Below are 18,033 nucleotides of genomic sequence, written 5' to 3'. Positions count from 1 at the left end.
TGAACCAAATCTATTTGACAAGGTATTCATCACACCCCCATCATTTCAACAGTTTAGATGGTGGATAGTGATAGACTTTGAATGCAACTTCTCAGTTGTATAAGGTTAAGATACTTTGAAAAAGGAAGCTTGCTTGAAAACAGAAGCATCACTTGAATTCTTGAAACCATTCATAACAAATCTCTCTGGATTTATTCAAGTGGTTGGACTAATCATCTGCAATGGTACTTTTCCTTGCCATCATTGCCTTAGATAAGTAAGTTAAATGGATTTATCTTCTCAGCTGTTGTTATTTTCTATGTGATTTAAAGTCAGCTAGAAAGAAAAACCAATTGTCTAACTTCAAGAGATTCAACATAACGTGTAGTTGTTTATTGAAAAAAAAAATACCAAATTATCTTCCAGACATGTAGTCCATATGAATTCTCTGTTCATTTTATGCATGTTTATGAACTAAATAGGCAACAATATTTTCCGACGTTAGTAGAAGTCGACAAATTTCAAATGTACTAATAGGATAGTTTAGAGTATTATAAGTATCAATAGACATCAAATTTCCATAGTTCCTTTTCATATCTTTTACAATCAAATCTAGTAAAGCCACAGCTGACGTAGATGCTGATGGCTAAAATAAAGAGATCATTTCAAACTTCTATGATGCCGTGATATTACCTTCTCCTCAAACAACCTAATCTAACAAAATTCAACAATTATAAAGGAATAAGAAGACTAGTAAGCTTTGGATGTAAGCTGAACTGACCAATTCAAGTCAACCTACAAAGTCTGAAAGTTTCATCTAATTAATAAGAACATGGCAAAGTTTTGTCATAACTAATCCAAAACACAACCTTTCATCCCTTCCAAGTACTTCTATCCTCATAATTTCTTCATGAAAGGATGGAGGGACTAGTCTCTTTGATCTATAAAGCCATTAAGAGAAAGAAGACCACACAGCTCTACAGATCTCTCTCATCAGATTCAGTTCCACTCCATGAGTCTGAGCTCGATATCGACAACCGCTTGCTCATGATGCCTTCGAAAGAGAAACAGAAGACAGTAATTGCTGTTAGTGGATATCGTGCCAATTCACGCATGTTCATGACTTCGCAACGGGACTTTTCAGGCCATAATTTGCACAGTAGAAGTGAAAAAATGCTTGGAGTGATGCAGGCATTACCCCACAAGTCCATGTCCAAGAAGCGCGTAAATTGAGCTATTGGCATGAATCAGTAGTCAGTATAGCTTGGAATTAGTTATGAGGAGATTGATGACAGAAGAAGATGGTAGCTCTTGTCTGTAATTTGTCTAGTCTGAAGGATATCACACATTGTATGTGCGTATAAGCAAAGATATTTGTCTGTTTTGAATGCAAAGGTAAAACGTTCATTGTGAGGTAAACTGATGATATATTGTCTGTACTTTTGTTTTGTGCATTATCTGTGTACAATTTGGTTCCTAATAATGGGGGTTTTATCCTTATACAAAAAATTTCATATGGTTAAATGAGGATCAAATAGGGTTGAAATCGAATTCCATTAATCCTGGTCCAATAGGGATTACCGACATTTTCTTTATCGATAAACCAAAGGTCCAAAATGTCCTTTTTCTTCCCTTTTTTTTCCTTTTTTTTTTTCCTCTTGAAGCCTTCTTCATATATATATTCATATATAAGAGCTGGATGCTGCTGTAGATGTGGATCATGTGGTATACACAATTAATAGAAGAATAATATGACTACTTAATGAGTTTTTTTGTTTTGTTTTTGAGAGAGATATGGCCAATTAATGTTGAGCAATTGCTTAGGGACATCTTATGAAAGTCAAATTAGCCTGCCCATATGATGAGGGAACTGTATTTCCTAGCCATACTGACTCAATTTTCAAAAGAAGAAGAGGAAAACATAAATTTATTATATATATATATTAAAAAAAACTAGCCAAAAGCTATGGTATCTTCAGAATTGAATCTCTTATCAGAAGTTTAGGATGACAGTTACAATCAAAAACCAACCAAAGAACCAATTGGACGGCAAGTAGAAGTGATAGATAACAATAAACATTGTGGGGATTGTTGAATGCAAACCTCTATGAAATTCAAGAGTCCAATTTCAACCACATTCATACCAATCACAAGAAAAATAAAATATACAGGTTACAATGAAAGATTAGAAAAAAAGAACTGCTAAAGAGAAAGAAGGATAGTAGCATATTCCTTCAAATAGAAAAGATAAAATGAGAATTTTCTTGTATATATTAGTATTTTCTTTGCAGCTATATAATGCTCTCTACAGGTTACAAAATCCTGCTTTGTTGCAGAGTCGTTTCTCATCGCCCTAGAAACTATTCAAACCAAGTTTGAGATGTTAAGAGGAAAATTTTCACATCTTCCTCCTTTGTATATGGCTGACAGAAGGCCTATATCCTTTAAGCCGAAGGTTACCTTCTCAACACCAAAAGATGACTTCTTTGTTCTTTTATACTTTGTCACAAGTAAAATGTTGTAGGGGATAGAATGCTAAGAGATTGGATGATATGGTGTATCAAAAGTTGAATGTTGGATTAGGACAGACGGAGTGCTATCTGCTCGAGAAGCAATCTTTTTTGACCAGCATTAATGACGCCATCGCACTCTGCATTCAAAAGAACTTCAGTCATTATTGCAGCAGCATGCCCAGTGGGCTCCTCGGATGCCTTTCTCAGCATGAACACCTGCACCCAGGCAAAGCATCATTTTATATTCACATCTATCTTGCATAAAAAGTGTACTATAACTTAGTCAAAGTAACAAAATAAAATTAGACGGAAAGCATTAGCCATATCCATTACATTTTCGGAGCATTTAACAGAACAACTTTCATTCTTATCCTTCATTAGGAATAGAAAAGCAAAAAGATAGTTAGTACTTGCAAGAATCGCATTGATTTTAACATCTGATATAGGAGACTCCAATGTCAGATTCATATATAAAAACTAAGGGAACTGAAAGTAGAATGCTTATTCATCCAACCACAGGAAGGAGAATAATACCTAGCCTATCCTTTCATCATGCGAACTAACATCTTCGCTAAGATAGAATATAAACAGACACATGTAGATCCTAAGAAAGTGGACTACCTGACCATGATGCGTTATTTCCAGACAGCCAGGTTGCTGGATCCATGGTTCACCGTCGATCTGAACAGGAAATGGGCAGCGGATGTGTAATCTTATAACTTTGCCTTGGGCCAACCTTTGAGCCTGTGAAAGTCCTACCTGTCAACCACAGAGTAAAGTTGTCATTCCTCTCGTGACAAGAGACAAATAAATATTCCTGACAACCACAAATGATATGTCAAAGTCGAAGATCAACTCATGATTGCAAATTAACATTTGTAACTTCACCTCCAGATATTTACAATTTCATGGAGTGAGGAGAATAAAAGAAAGAAGAGCAACTAGACCTGAAGTTTTCCAAGATGCCATGTTCCAGATATGCATACAACTTCAAGTGTTTTATCATGCATTGATTGCAGATGAAAGTCATCATCATGATCGTAGTCATTTTGCCAAAGATCAACACCTCCCATGTAACTACCAATATTTAGAACAAGTATGCCTTCGGCATTCTGATAAAGATGTGACAGAGTAAGACAAGACCTCAAAAAGGAGCCAAAATTTGGGATAATGACTATTGAAGAGGAGAGTGCAAATTTACCTCTGGTATCTTGATGTTATTACCATCAACTTCAAGGCTCACATGCCATGGTAAGTCGGCACAAGTTCGGTCAACAATATCCTTGGCACCTTCTTTAGCATATAGCAATTTGTTGACAAACTGTAGATCAGAGCATTCCTAATTATAAAATTATACATTGTTCGTGTGTGGATAATGACATGTAGACTAGGTGTTGTTTATATATTGAAACCTACCAGGAAATACCTTTACTGTGATAAATGCTTCCTTCAAATGTTATAAGATAATTCTTTACACTTGATATTTTTGTGCATAATGCAGGTATGATCTAAGGACCAAAATAAGTGGCAAATGAGAGCATCTTTTTCAATGAAACAATTGTCTAAATAAAATCTGCAAGGTCATTTTAGTATTTTCAAAACCACGATGAAGTTGAAAGAAAATTTTAGTAGTAAATTAAAAGCAACATAAAAATCAAAATTACCAGAACAAATTGTCAGATAATAAGTGATCTATGGTACATCAACTATAAGAAGGTGCATAGTGAAGGAAAAAGGAAATAAACAATACCTGGCTGTAGAACTTATCAGGCCTTTCTTCCCGAGTCATATGAAAATCGTAAGCAACCTTTGCATCACATCCAACACCTAATAAAGAATAGGTTGGGTAGACCAAAGCCATAAGAACTCCAGAGAATCTTATGTGATCTAAGGACTGTGTAAATAATGACTCAGAAAGTGGGCAGTAGAGAACAAAGCATACCTAGATAATTGGTCATGAACTTCACTTGTTTTGTTCCTTGACCTTGTTCTGCATTATTTTCTTTGATAGCAACATTCCAGCGATCAAGCATTGTGACTGCTGCATGATCAATGTCATTTAGCAGTGCACACAAACCACCTTGTCCTTCAACAGAAGACAAACCTCCTCCCCATTGCAAAACACGTGACAAGTCATTCCCTGTTCCAAGAGGAAGTATGGCTACAGGGGGAGGAGATTCGAAGTTTTGCCTTTCAATGGCATCAAGAACCCAGGCTATAGTTCCATCTCCACCACAAACAAGAACTCTGAAATATTTCACATGATGGAACATTTCCAGTCCAACTTCAGGTCCCTCAGATGCACTTATTTCAAAAACCTAAGGATAAATTTCACAAGGTCAGTTTCAAAATATGTTTTTCTAGAAAACCTATAGCATCTACTGAATTTGATTACCTCTTATCCTGCCATGATATTAAAAAAATATATATGATCTATCTATAAACAAAAATTGATATGAAGACAGCAGGCCATTTGAATTTATTTAAATGTAGGATCACTCTTGCCATTAAAGATCAGAGTGGAATCATGAGAGGATTCACTAAGTTGCAAATGCATGAAACAAAACACAAAATAATACTCTGTTTTAATCTCCTTTATGACAAAAAATAAACTTTTCTAATTACTTAAACAAACAAATTTCAAACATTAAACAAGGCTCACCATTTGAATGATAGATACGTGATCAAGGTTAGACATTCTAGCTATGTGAGTGATATCTTTTATGACCAGGTGCAAGAGAAGTTCTTAAATAAACTATGAGCTTAAACAAAATGAGCACTGACCTGCACTGGATTCAACAACATGTTCAATCTTCTTCTAAGAGAAGGTCCATATTGTGCTCCACTCTTGGCATTAATGAAAACAAGAAGTGGCCTAGCATCCTGCGGCAGATCCACCAGTCTATATTTCTTTTTCTCCTGACTGACAGTGACACATCCATTTTTCTCTTTAAAAGCATTTTCATTCAATTTAAGACTTGCTAAATGACTATCTTGCTCTTGAGAAACTCCAATGTTCTTCTCGTTAGACTTGTACAGTCCAATAAATCCTTTAAGTATAGACACAATGGTTGGTGCTTCATCTAAAGTTGGATGCACTTTACTACTGGGAACTCCATATAATGCAGAATGGTTGTTTATAAGTTTATTGCGGCTACGCCTCCTTCTAATACGGCCCCTAACTGATGAAGTAAGGATGCTTTCCTTGATAGAACTCAGCATTCCACTAGTTGCCTGTCCATCTACTTCTTTCACAGAGAGTGGAGAAAGAATGAGTCTTTGCAGTGGACCCAAGTCGCAGATATTACCTATCTCTTTCAACAGTTTGGCATGACAATCAACATGTATCAGGCGCTGGCACCATAAGCAATGCCATACAGGGGAAGCACCAAGGAAAGGTATACCACACGGTTCATCACAGTAATAGCAAAAGGAGGACATCTCAGGGTTATCATTCAGTTCAGCCCATCTTTCTGACCAATGGTGCAGCAATTGTGATGCACCAGCTTGTGCTACACACTTGCAGTCCTTTGTGGCATATTGGGAACAATGAAAATGAGCTGCAACTCCGCATACAGAGCAACGATGAAAAGGAATGGTATCCGTGCTCTTTACGCCAGGGGTTTGTGGGGTGTCAAGAGAAGATAAGCAAACACAACATGTGGAAGGCTGACCATTACGAAAATAGTCTTTTGTCCATGTATGGCGTGAAATCGGGCATTTTAACTTCTTCCATACTTTCTTCTTTTCTCTAGCCGCAGCTTTAATCCAGTTAAGGGATGCCTGTCTTTCCAATTTTGAAAAAGCATAGATAATTGCTAACAGCCCAAAAGATCCAGCTGTGAGAAGCCATCCAAAAATTCTAAGACCAGCAACATCAATCTCATTTGCGAGCTTGAAAAGCATTGAACCCAAATCCATGACAACTATGGATTACTCCTCCTTGACTTATTTGCTACTTGGAAAGCCCAACTCAGCCAACAAAAGTCAAGCAGCACTAGCTTTGAAAGGCACCTAGCAAGACCTGGAACCAGAAAGCGACAATATACAGTATCTCTTAGAAAAAGTTATATAGCACTATTCTAATTCCAGGATCACAGAAATCAACATTTTTTTTCAATGCACACGAAATGGTGCAAAAGGTCTAAGAGGAATATTGAGACGATCTCTGTACTTGAATGAACATATAATAATCAGGTCTAGCTTTTAAAAAAAAATTCCACTTGTGTTCGTATTGGTTGTTACATCTTACTTCTTTGCAATAATTTGGCATAATCTCTCTTATTAAAATGAAGGAAAAAAATAGAAGAAAGAAATCAAGAATCATGAAACCCTCACATAAGATAAAAAAAAATTGTTCCAACACGCAAAATTCCTTCCTTGCAATAGAAAACATATAGATGAGGAATGGTAGTACATAACAGATCCCAATTCCCACATATTAGCTAGGAAAATGTCTATTAAATACAAAGATTCAGATAAAAATGGAAACATAATATAAAGATCTAATCGGTGTAATTGACTCTGAGTCTATAAATCCCACACAACCGCAATTGCACCAAAAACAACCCAAATTCTTCGCCAATCCAACGACTCAACCCCTAAATCCATCAAGAAACTCAATAAACGCAAGCCGCCACCGGATAACCCAACCAAAACGATCAAGAACGCGAAAGAGATCCTACATGCGAACGAGATCCAAGAAAACGAAACGAATCCGAGACACGCACCTCCGGGATCGGATCGCCAGAGCCCCCGGCGCAGCGAGGGCCAAATTCCGCCCTCCAAATCCTTCTCCTACTCCAAATCTCGGGAAGGATCCACCCCTAAAAGCAGCGCCTTTTTCTCGTCGTCGAGGAGGACGAGGAGGAGGAGGTGACGGTGGAAAAAGGCGGACGTGGAGGGAGGGGTTTAAAAAGGCAGAGGAGAAGCGTGGATCGCTACATTATATGTGAAAATATCGAGCCCTTTTCTGCTTAAATTTACCCCTTAAAAAATTTTATCGCCACTCGGGCGGCTCTAATTGGCCTTTTTCTGCAAAGAAAAGAACGATTCCAGTCTTTATTTTCACGCGGTCTTAACTCTTAACTCTTAAGCGACTCTTTTTGGGAGGGAATTGCGAGGGCACGGGATTTTTTTGCCAAATAGTAAAGAATAATTGGCATATCAAACCTCTAGGATTTAATTCCATAATTTGCTTCTTAATTGGGTCGAGTTTGGATTGGATTAAAAAATTACTAATTAATTGGTATATATTTTGATTCGTCTCTAAGCTGATTGAAGACTTAAATTTAATTTTATAATTAAGTTAACTTGATAGTCTGGGTTTAGTAAATAATAATAAAAAATAAAATATTATTTATAATATAGTTAAAACATAGGGTGTTATTTGTTATTTTCTCGTTTAATTAGAGGATGTATTTAATTGTGAATGGACATCCTAATAGACCATTGGAGAAGAAAACAATAGCCTGGTTTAAATCAATTAGTTGTTAATTATCTTTCAGGATCTTAAATCGACCACCTCAATCAATTAAATGTAGATATAAATCTTTTTCTTCTCGGTGGTACAGCTACTATGAATCAAAGTCAAATGCTATTCTTTTCTATTCTTTTTCTTCTTCTTTTTTGGGGTCTTAAAGGCTAATATTTTATTCTTTTCCAATTTAAAATCCAAAACAATTTATAAGGTTTTTTTTTCATATATATCCCTCCAAAGTTTCTTATTTACATCTCAGCATGAGTGCAATTCAAATATTTCATAGGTTCCATTGAGGTAGATAATAAAATATCATGTTATTTCTTTCTTTTTTTGGCTTATCTTAAGGAATACCTATGCAAAAAAGAATAAGGATTTTAAGGGGTATAAATGCAAAAAAATAATTAATTAATTAATTATGTTTAACACCACAAATTAAACTAGTTTATTTCCCTAAAATAATGCATTTGTTTTGGTCCTAATTTGAATGCAATCCTGGCACGAATGGTTAAACTTGGCACATCGCCAACCCATTTGGACCTTCACTAACTACTATTATGCTATTATTTTTAATAACATATTAATTAATACTCCATGGGGTATATATATATATATATAAATAAACATATTGTTTTTAATAGATATATTTTTCACCTTGAGCAAATTATTAAATTACCAAAATACCCTCACCATCTTCCAAATATATTATATTTTTTGGGAGTAATTAAGTCTTTTTATATTCTCAATAATGACTTAGATTATCAACTTTACAACTCCAAGTCATTTTCATGTTGGGTTTTAGTTAGGCTTTAATTATACTAAACTTTTTATCTTAAATGTTTTTCAACCAACCTAGTTTAGGATCCAAAGGAAAATTAATTTTGGTTACCAGCAAAGTATGGGCAATGAGACAGTGCCCATCACAAAACATCAAGCACACTTTTTGACTACATAGCAACCTAATAATTAATATGGGAATCCATCATGCGTACTATATTATCAATTAAGCAACTTAATCTCTCTTAATTATATTAGTTATCTAATATGATATGAGATTGGAAGTCTTTGGAATTGTTTACAGTATAAAGAGGGCCTTTTGCTTTAGATCATTATATATATGCACATGGATGCCCATCTGTTATCATGTGATTCCTCACATGGGCTCATGGATGGAGTATAAGAAGGTCATCCATAGTATTCCCCTTCAATATAGAATCCAAGAAAGATTTTCTTTTTCCCTGCTTAGGAAAGAAATTGGATCCAATCACACGTGTCAGTTGCTCGAATATCGCCAAGTACCGAAATGTAGGAAATTCGTGCAACCGAGGTTGCCGGTTTTTTTTTTTTCCTTCTTAATAACATCACGATCTATGTTGATCATGTACTATCCCAAGACAGGAGGTTGTGGGGTCAAGCGGGGACTGTGTCCCGTGTGTCAATCTAAATAATAAATAATTGCAAGTGAATTGTAATGTGATGATCAATCTAGTCACTAACAAGTGTTATTAAACAGAAAACCGACTTCAATTAATGCGAAGAATAATACGGTAACCTATTAACCCTAGGTAGTTTCGCTCTTTACTGTACAATTATCACCATCGATGCATAAGATGATGCCATATCTATACTATTTTCTTGTAGAATGTTTGTCAAACGAGGAGGAGAAAGAGAAACCAGAGATACCTGAAGAAAAATTCAATGGATCGTGACCAGGACTTGCTCAAAATTGTTGAAGCTTGGTCAAGATTATCAGGTAGTTCAATGTGGTCCACTTATGTAGGCTGTGCAGTAGACAACCAGTAAGGACTGAGAATGGAAGCTTTGCTTGACTTTGTGCACTGATCTTTGACAAAATCAAAAGGAGTAAGCTTTCCAGAAATTTGTAGCTTTTGGCTCCATTCTGAGTTGTGGAAAGAAGCAAGACTGCATGAATTTCATGATATTAGATACTCTTTCTTTCTCGAATTGATGACATAGTCAAGTTTGAGCAAACTGCAAAGTATATCTCATTCCAGAAACTGGCATATATCATTTACTAATGTTTGGATGTATCCTTTGATTGTTTATGTACATTGTATAAAATGCAGATGGATAAATAATAAATTGACTATTGACTATTCAATACCAAATTGAACAAATTCATTTGTCTCTGCTGATAATAAAAATTTGAAACAGAACTTGACCATAGTTGAACTTGGAATGAGGAAGAGAAATGCCACTCTCCAGAATATTGCACCAAAAGAGAGACAATAAACTTCATTGTAATACCGACAACTTCATGTCAACCAAAAATAAATAAAAATCTAGAATGGTTACATCCACTTCTCTTTCTTGACTTGTAATATGATGATGGACTTGATAATGAAAACATTAATAGGAGTTACAAGTAATTGACATGTAAACTGTTCTGTTCGTGACTCCGTGTAACGTCCTACATGTAGAGGAGAATATGTCCACTGAGTAATAATTTTATCTGCAAATAATTAAGTTTATACTGAGCTTAATCGAAAGTTCGAGCCAAGCATTGAAATTGTTGGAATTTCCTGAACTTTAACTCCAACTATTTGATCATAATTCTCATGTAAAACTCAACTGATTCACAAAGTATAGAGAAAAGTGTTGCTCAGACTGACTTGCTCAATTGAGTGCTTTTATAATGAGAAAAGTCCATTCCTTCCTCAGTAGATCAAACATCATGGTGGCAACCAACCTTTCTGATGTTATTAGCAAGAAAAAAAGAGCTAGTACATTTAACGCATCTAATTCTTGGACGCCATTATGGATTAACATCATATCAGATGCAGATGCAGCCGCATCATGGATTCTTGTTTAGGAGAGTTTATTGTGCATTCTTTTTCACTTGTTTGACCAGATGTCGAGCTTGCATAATTTCATTAACAACATAGCGTTTAGATTATTACCTGAGCTTTCCTAGTCCCATCCAACTCTCAAATGCGGCTGAATGTAGTGCTAGAGTGCTTGTCCTAAGTAATTAAAGGAGGCAAGAAGCCTAGATCTTTGTATTGTGAATGTACTTCTCACTGCAAGCTGAAAGATAATCAGGTAGCAGAAAACAAGAAGTAATATTTAGAACCTAGAAATATACAAAATAGAGAACTAAAGATAATGAGATCTGAAATTCAAAACATCCACATGCCTTATACATAGATATCCAAATTAACGAGAATATGAAGGCTCCCTAATACTGCCTGCATTTCATCTTGGCAGTTATCATCAGAGAAAGGGAAAGATGGTTCATACTTTATAAAGAGGAACTCACCAATATTCAGTTAGGCCCAACTCTTTCTGCATGTGGAAATTACATGCATATGTTCCACAAAGTAATCAAATGATCTAAACTATGACAGCACAAAACTTTTAAGGCAAAACTTATGAAGACCAAACAAGAAATAGCAGTGAGAATGTACAACTCTGATGAAGTTCACAACCAATTCTACAGATATACAGCGGTCCATGTGTTCCTGGTCATTCAGTATAACACCAAAATATCTTTAGTTGATAATTGTGTAGTTCAGATTAATCTAGCAGACTATGTAAAGGACAATGGTATTCTTTAGGAACCAGAAAAGCTGGTATAGAACTTTACAATAAATGAGGACAGACATATTTTTCAAAGCAATATACTGGTCCTTTTACAGATGTAGTTATGCTCGGTAGCATCAAATGAGGGCAGAGTATCAAGTAAGAATGGAAAAATATTAGGGCAAGCAACACTTCCCTAACTGCAAGTACAAATTTCGGAAAGGTGATTGTTAAGTGCTCACTGAAATATTAGTCACCATCAATGCATATTTGTCTACAACAATGCACTGTGAGATACAACAACACTTAAAGTTGAGAAGGTTCCTGAATTCTAGTTATACACCTTTCAGAAGATTGCCACTATTAATGCCAGAAGTTTAGAATCAAACTCATCTCCAAGTGACTGCAGCTACAATCTTTAGTACGTAAGACACATCTAGAAGTGTTTTCCACAATTATAATGATCTCTAAAAGTTAGTAAAAACCTGAGATGACAAGTTGACTTCATACTTCAAATAGATGGTTCTTGTAGAAAAGAGTCCAATCAGAATCATCAGAAGATATCAGCTCAAGTCCTTCTGTGCTTATGGATTCTGCACAAGGAATGGGTCTGGGAGAACTCTCATTGCAAGCGAACTCAAAAGAACCAAAGGCACATGTTGCATGTTGGTCGCCTCCATCTTCCGATAAGGTGATTCTATCATTTGGTTCAAGTTTATGATCAGATTTCATCTTTCTTTTTTCTTCTAATGCATGTTCATCCTCATCATCTGACAGCAATTGGCAGCAGTCCAAATCACCCATTTCGAAAATCCTGCTAACTAGCCCTTCTCGCCAAGATATCCTTGTCTCTGAACTCGGTGAAACCTGTTTCTTATGACACACCTCTTTTTCTGCAGGGATCCGACCGGATATCGGCTTTTGAAAGAAGCTTAAGTCTATAGAATTTAAAGGCGTCGGTAGGCGCCCAAACTGGAAGCTATGCCCAAGCAATGATGAAAGGCCATTTTCATCATTCTCTTTCAACTTAGAAGATAACCTCATGGTTTCAAAACCTTCTGCCACAGAATCCAACTCAACTCCTGACAGATTGCCTAGTTTCTTCGACATCGAGAAGGACATTGGTGGTGTGGAACTCATATTGCCAATGCCATGAACCCAGGACTCCTCAGAGAGGGGCGAGCTTTCAGCATAGCGGTTGATTCGTTCCCCTTGCTGAACTATAGGGAGCTTAATTGCCGAGGATGCCGAAACCCTTTTCATTATCATTGAAAAAGGACTAATGCTACTGTTACTACTAGGAGTTTTCTCAATTCCAAAGCCAGATGAGAAACCAGATGACGGCGTTCCTAAAACTGAAGATTCAAGATTCAATAAGCCTCCAAGTTTAGCAGACTTCGTAATGTCATACTCACTAGGAGAAAACCTCCAAAATGCATCATCAGATGAATACTTCGTCCCCAAAGGAGTGCTCTTTGGTAAGACTAACTCTTCTTTAGCCACATCATCTTTATCTTCTCCATCTTCTCCATCTTCACAAGGGGATAGAAGCCAATTAACCGAAGCTTCAGCGGCACAATGCGGCGACCGAGCTCTAGAATTAGAACTGAAACTACTCCCTAGATCCCCATTTCCATTACCAGAAGGGGAAGACAACCAATGTATCGAAGCTCCAGCGAGCAAAGGCGGTAAAGAAGAACTCCAAGACTCATCACTGCGCGCATTGTGGATCTCTACCGACTCCGGCTCATCTCCGCTAATAGTTAGTATCCCTCTCGGCTTACATTTCCTCCGGTCGTGAACTCCGGTCATGACATGGCCCGTCGCGAAGCACACGGGCGTAGGAGCCACCAATGACCCACAGGCGACCTCCGGCGAGATAGAAGCTTTGATTGGAGGTGTAGTACCCGAAGTGGGAGTAACGGAGAACTTGGTCTCTCCTTCCTTCCCCTCCAATTCAACCAAAGGAGACAACCCAGGAAGAGTCCTCTCCGGAGTCGTAGCAAAACTGGGCCTTTCACCATTTGCCTCAAAACCCACCTCAAATCTGAGCTCAGGACAAGCACTCTTACCTCTGCGGGCATCCACGGCATCTGTAACCAGATTCCCGGAACTGGGTTTTCTCCGGCTCCACCTCTCGAGCAAATCTGGCGCCCTGGACTTCATCGATTTCGTCGACTCAAGCTTCTTTTGGGAGACCTTTGAAGCATTTCTTGGATTTTTGGACGGAGGAGCCCGTGGATTGGGAGGAGCCGATGTGGGCGTTCTCGCGATCGATTTGGCACGCGGAAAGGAATCCTTGGAGGAGGAGGAGTTCGACAAGAGAAAGCTAAGGCACCCACCTCTCGGGGCCTCACTGGAGCCGCCATTGTTGATCTCCGTTAACGGATTCCTCGGGCTCGGGTTCCTCTTTTTCGTTGCTGGTGTCTTCCTTTCGAGCTTGGATGGCTTGTTCATGGCTTCTTCTTCTCCTCCCCGTCCCGTGAGTACAGACAGAGAGAGATCCGTTGGGTAAAAAACAACTCTTTTTTATTTCTCGTTTGAATTGAATTGAATTGAATTGAAGAGGGGCCCCCCCGCCCCTCGAGATTCATCAAAGTTCGTGCCTTTATTGCTTTAACAGTTTAACGTTGGCAATGGCATCGCCATCGTCGATCTGATTAATGGAGATTCACGAAATGGACGGGTGAGGATCTCTTGATACGAATACTTCTTCCCTCCAAAGATGAAGAAGAAACCAAACCATCACCATTAGCGATTTGAGTCTCCTACGCTCAGCTGCGGATTGGGAGATGATTTATGGATAAACCCCAATTTTCGAATCCGACAGAATCCTACTGATGCTTGCTACTTTAGAGTATGGATGGTGTAACAAAATGGATCGGATAATCCAATTTTTAAGGTATTAGATTTGTATCCTTGTCTTCAGATCCGGAGTAGTTTTTTTTTTTTCTTTGTCAGAGAAATTTACGTACCATATTTTTTTAATTTACCCCCTATCTTTTTACTATTTATAAATTAAGTCTGAATAATTTAATAAATATATATAAAAAAACACCCTAGGAATTTGAACTAACAATTAAAATATCCATTAAGTAAAAATATTTTATTGCTAAAATGACTAAAACAACTAAACTACTCTTAATTTAACTTAGTTGAGAGTATTTTTATAATTTTGTAATATAGTTAATTTAACCTAGAGGTCTAAACAGGAAGATATTTCTGTATATATTTGTTAAATTATTAGACTCGATTTATAAATAGTATAAATGTATAGTGTATATCACAATTTCGTTAAAAGACAAAGTGTTATATATAAATTTTCCTTAAATTTATTTCACCCCATCTTATTTTATTTATGTCACTTTAAATTGAAACTATTATTTTTTATTAAACCCTAAACCCTAAACTGAAACTATTACTCTTTTCATTATATCTAATTGACCTATAAATTGAATTTGAATATACTCATTAGATATAAAGATATACATAATTAACTTTCCAGTGCATCAAAAATAATACCGATTAGATTTCAGATGATAAATATATTTGAAGATATCGATATTTTTATCCCATCTTTTTTGTCTAAAATCTTATAATTATTATTTTAGATACATTAAAATGCTTACACAATTATCTATAATTTTAATTTGAACATAATCATGTAAAGTGACACAAATAAACTTATATGGGGTGAAGTAAAGTTAGACCTTTGAAAATTTAGACCTAATGAAAAAAGAAAGATAAAATATAATTTCACCTTTTCGTTTTCCTTTTTGTGAGTGAGAAAATCCTCATATATATATATATATATGAGAAAAGATATAAAGTAACATCGTAGACATAAGTCTCACACTTGGCTGAAAATAGATTGAACAATAATAAGATAAAATATCAAGCAAATAATAATGATTACAAGCGTCCATGCATAATTAGGAGCAAAGTAGGTACAATATTGATTAAGAAAACAAACCTCTCAATTTAGCTATCATCAGCAACACCATAGCAAAAGGCTTGATAGACCCAAACACTTTAACAAAACTGGCTCTAGCAAGAACACTGAGGTAAGAGAGTGAAAGAATATTATTCAATTTGAATCCATCATCCTATGTATTTTCAAATTAAGTTAATTATATTTTGATCAGTGAACTATAGCTTTTTTTTAATCTCTCACCCCTCTAATAGAGTTAATGAAAAACAAAAATAACTATTTTGCCATAAATTTGTCTCTAAAATAAGGATAAAATGATCCCTAAATAGTCTAAAATTGATTGTGTGATATTTTTTATAAAAAAAATCAAATAAGTACTTAAAGTTTGAGACATTAGGAGATTTTACATAGTAAAAAAAAATTAATGTGCCACCAAAAATAAACGAGAAATTCTATGTGAAAATAGACAATAATATAATTAGCATTTTCAATATTATGAAATTAGTTAAATAAGTATATAATAAAATATGTTCTACAATTTTATGTAGATTTTTAATTTATTTATTGAGATAATTTTCTTTTCACTCTCTGAACTATCACCCATTTTTATACCGACCATTTAAACTTTTTTTAGTACACACTGACTTCCTAAATTATTAGAAATACCTCACCCCATTTGACAGAATTGATGAATTGATCAAATTACCCTCCACTTATAATGACGAGATAATTAAGTGGCTTAACAAATATTAAATATTTTAAAATTTTCCTTCATTACCCTCTCCCTTTGCCCTAATCCCCTTTTTAAATAAAATCCTTCCTTTCTCTCTTCTCCAACCATATCCCAACCCGATAACGGATGACGCACGACACAAGGCAGTTAGTTGTGACCTAGTGGCGGATGAGGTCAATGAAGGCTGAGGGGCGACGGTCTTAAGCTTGTGCATGAGCTTATCAAGTTCGATACTATAGGCCTCGTCGAGGCCGATAGGGAAGCTGTGGTCAGCAACCTCGGGATTGACATATGGAGGATAAGGTGACGAGGAGGATATGGAGAGATATGGAGAGTCAACCATGGTCCTCATCGTCGATTTCATCTCCGTCGTACCATCCCTCTCTCCTTCTCCCCCAACGACTCTTGCAAGCGTCCAATGATGCCAGGTTCAGAGAAGAAGGTGTGAGGCATTTGGAGAGAGGGAGAGAGAGAGAGAGAGAGAGAGAGAGAGAGAGAGAGGCTTGGAGAAGAAGGCATGACGACACTTGACATTTGGCCTCAATGTAGGCAACTCATACTAGATAGAGCTCGAGGAGGTATTCTTAAACCAGTAAAGGGTCATCTTAAGGGCTCAACATGGATAGGGAGGAGCTGTGAGTTTTTCTCTAGCTCATCAACGATGACGCACCCGCTGTAGTGGATGTAGAAGTGGTTGACGAGCAATGCGTGGATCTATCTTGCCTTGATTAACCGTAGTCACTCGAGGTGGCGGCATAGTTGTCGAAGCTATGCTGATCCAAGATCTAGCTCCAGCATAGGTCTTCGACAGAGTTGAAGTCGAAGAGAATGCGAATCTTTCTCATGATCTTGAAGCTGTAGAAGATGAGCACGTCGGATCCAAGTTCGAGCACGCCTCTCCTGACAGACGATGGGCAATAGAGGAGGTGATGGTGGTCAACATTGTGGAGACGGCTTCTATCTCAAAGGGATGTGGAAAAGGAGGCGACGATCAACGCTATGGAGGTAGTAGCTATGGTGGTGGGCTACATAAAAATAAGTGACTACAACTATGAAGGGAGAGGATGAGGGGTATTTTCATCCACCACAATTTTTCTCATGACTTGCACATGTATGAGGGCTAAAATTAGCATATATTTGTTACGTGATTATCACGTGACATCTTTTGAATAGAAGTAGGTAATGAAATCATTACAGAAGAAATTAAGTGAGATATTTCTAATAGTTCAAAAGGTCATTATGTACACAAAAAAAAAAAAGTTGAGGAGGTTGTGGCAATGAGTGATAGTTTACGGATGAAAAAAAATTATTCCTTATTTATTTTCTATATATTATAATTTTATTAATAGGAATGCATCACAGTCATGACTCGTTGGTTGTGCTGATCCCCCTAAATTATATCCATCAAATTTATTAATTTTCTTAAAATTATATCTATTTAGAAATATAATTAAATTATTTTTTTTTAACAATATTTAGTAAGCAATTGCACCAAAAGAACCGTTACGCGCACCTCGGTTAAATATTGCATGCATTCGATTATAGAAATATACTAGTCTAGTGCTCATCTTACTATTACAAAATTTTAAGAATTTTTTAGCTCAAATAGTCGAGTTTTTAATCAAACTTAGTCATGTTTCAAACTTTATTTACCAATATAAATTACCCTTCAAATTTGTTACAAAAAATGATCTATTTCACTATAGCCCAACAAAAATATTAAACTCATAAACATTTTACTTTTAAAGATAAAAACACTATTAAGACGAGCGTATTTATATAAAAGTAAAATTTTAGCTTAAGCGGCTGAAATACTAATTTAATCGAACTTATCTAAATAAAATATTAAAAATTT

The 18,033-nt window shown here is 36.3% G+C and overlaps 2 protein-coding genes across 3 annotated transcripts; both read right to left on the bottom strand.

Moving 5' to 3' along the window:
* Window positions 1–2,087: 2,087 nt before the first annotated feature.
* Window positions 2,088–7,405, bottom strand: LOC140758419 (diacylglycerol kinase 2). Its single transcript, XM_073094576.1, has 8 exons — window positions 7,223–7,405; window positions 5,277–6,516; window positions 4,435–4,810; window positions 4,243–4,319; window positions 3,694–3,813; window positions 3,440–3,604; window positions 3,114–3,251; window positions 2,088–2,708 (listed from the first exon to the last, which is right to left on the bottom strand). Exons 2-8 carry the CDS (start codon window positions 6,411–6,413, stop codon window positions 2,559–2,561), a joined length of 2,163 nt encoding a protein of 720 aa, XP_072950677.1. The 5' UTR covers window positions 6,414–6,516; window positions 7,223–7,405; the 3' UTR covers window positions 2,088–2,558.
* Window positions 7,406–9,592: 2,187 nt separating this feature from the next.
* LOC140758180 (uncharacterized) lies at window positions 9,593–14,214 on the bottom strand. 2 transcript variants are annotated; one of them, XR_012104078.1, is made up of 3 exons: window positions 12,000–14,214; window positions 10,893–11,019; window positions 9,593–9,894 (listed from the first exon to the last, which is right to left on the bottom strand). XR_012104078.1 is itself a non-coding variant. In XM_073094267.1 (3 exons), the coding sequence occupies exons 1-2, from the start codon at window positions 13,969–13,971 to the stop codon at window positions 10,942–10,944; spliced, it is 2,025 nt and encodes a 674-aa protein (XP_072950368.1). In that variant the 5' UTR covers window positions 13,972–14,214; the 3' UTR covers window positions 9,593–9,894; window positions 10,893–10,941. The 2 variants fall into 2 exon arrangements, 1 of the variants encoding a protein (XP_072950368.1); XM_073094267.1 differs by having other exon boundaries at window positions 12,025–14,214.
* Window positions 14,215–18,033: the final 3,819 nt, after the last annotated feature.

The sequence above is a fragment of the Typha angustifolia genome, chromosome 3 (assembly GCF_048772165.1).
Source record: "Typha angustifolia cultivar Huaian chromosome 3, ASM4877216v1, whole genome shotgun sequence".
Lineage (NCBI taxonomy): Eukaryota > Viridiplantae > Streptophyta > Magnoliopsida > Poales > Typhaceae > Typha > Typha angustifolia.
The sequence above is the reverse complement of the archived record's forward strand: the minus strand, read 5'-3'. Positions and strand labels throughout refer to the sequence as shown.

Coding starts and splice junctions, on each gene's coding strand:
- LOC140758419 (XM_073094576.1), bottom strand. CDS start 6,413: ATGGATTTGGGTTCAATGCTTTTCAAGCTCGCAAATGAGATTGATGTT. Junction 4,811..5,276: donor TGTTGTTGAATCCAGTGCAG/GTCAGTGCTCAT, acceptor ATTTATCCTTAG/GTTTTTGAAATAAGTGCATC. Junction 3,814..4,242: donor CTGATAAGTTCTACAGCCAG/GTATTGTTTATT, acceptor TCTGATCTACAG/TTTGTCAACAAATTGCTATA.
- LOC140758180 (XM_073094267.1), bottom strand. CDS start 13,971: ATGAACAAGCCATCCAAGCTCGAAAGGAAGACACCAGCAACGAAAAAG. Junction 11,020..12,024: donor ACAAGAACCATCTATTTGAA/GTATGAAGTCAA, acceptor ATTATCTTTCAG/CTTGCAGTGAGAAGTACATT.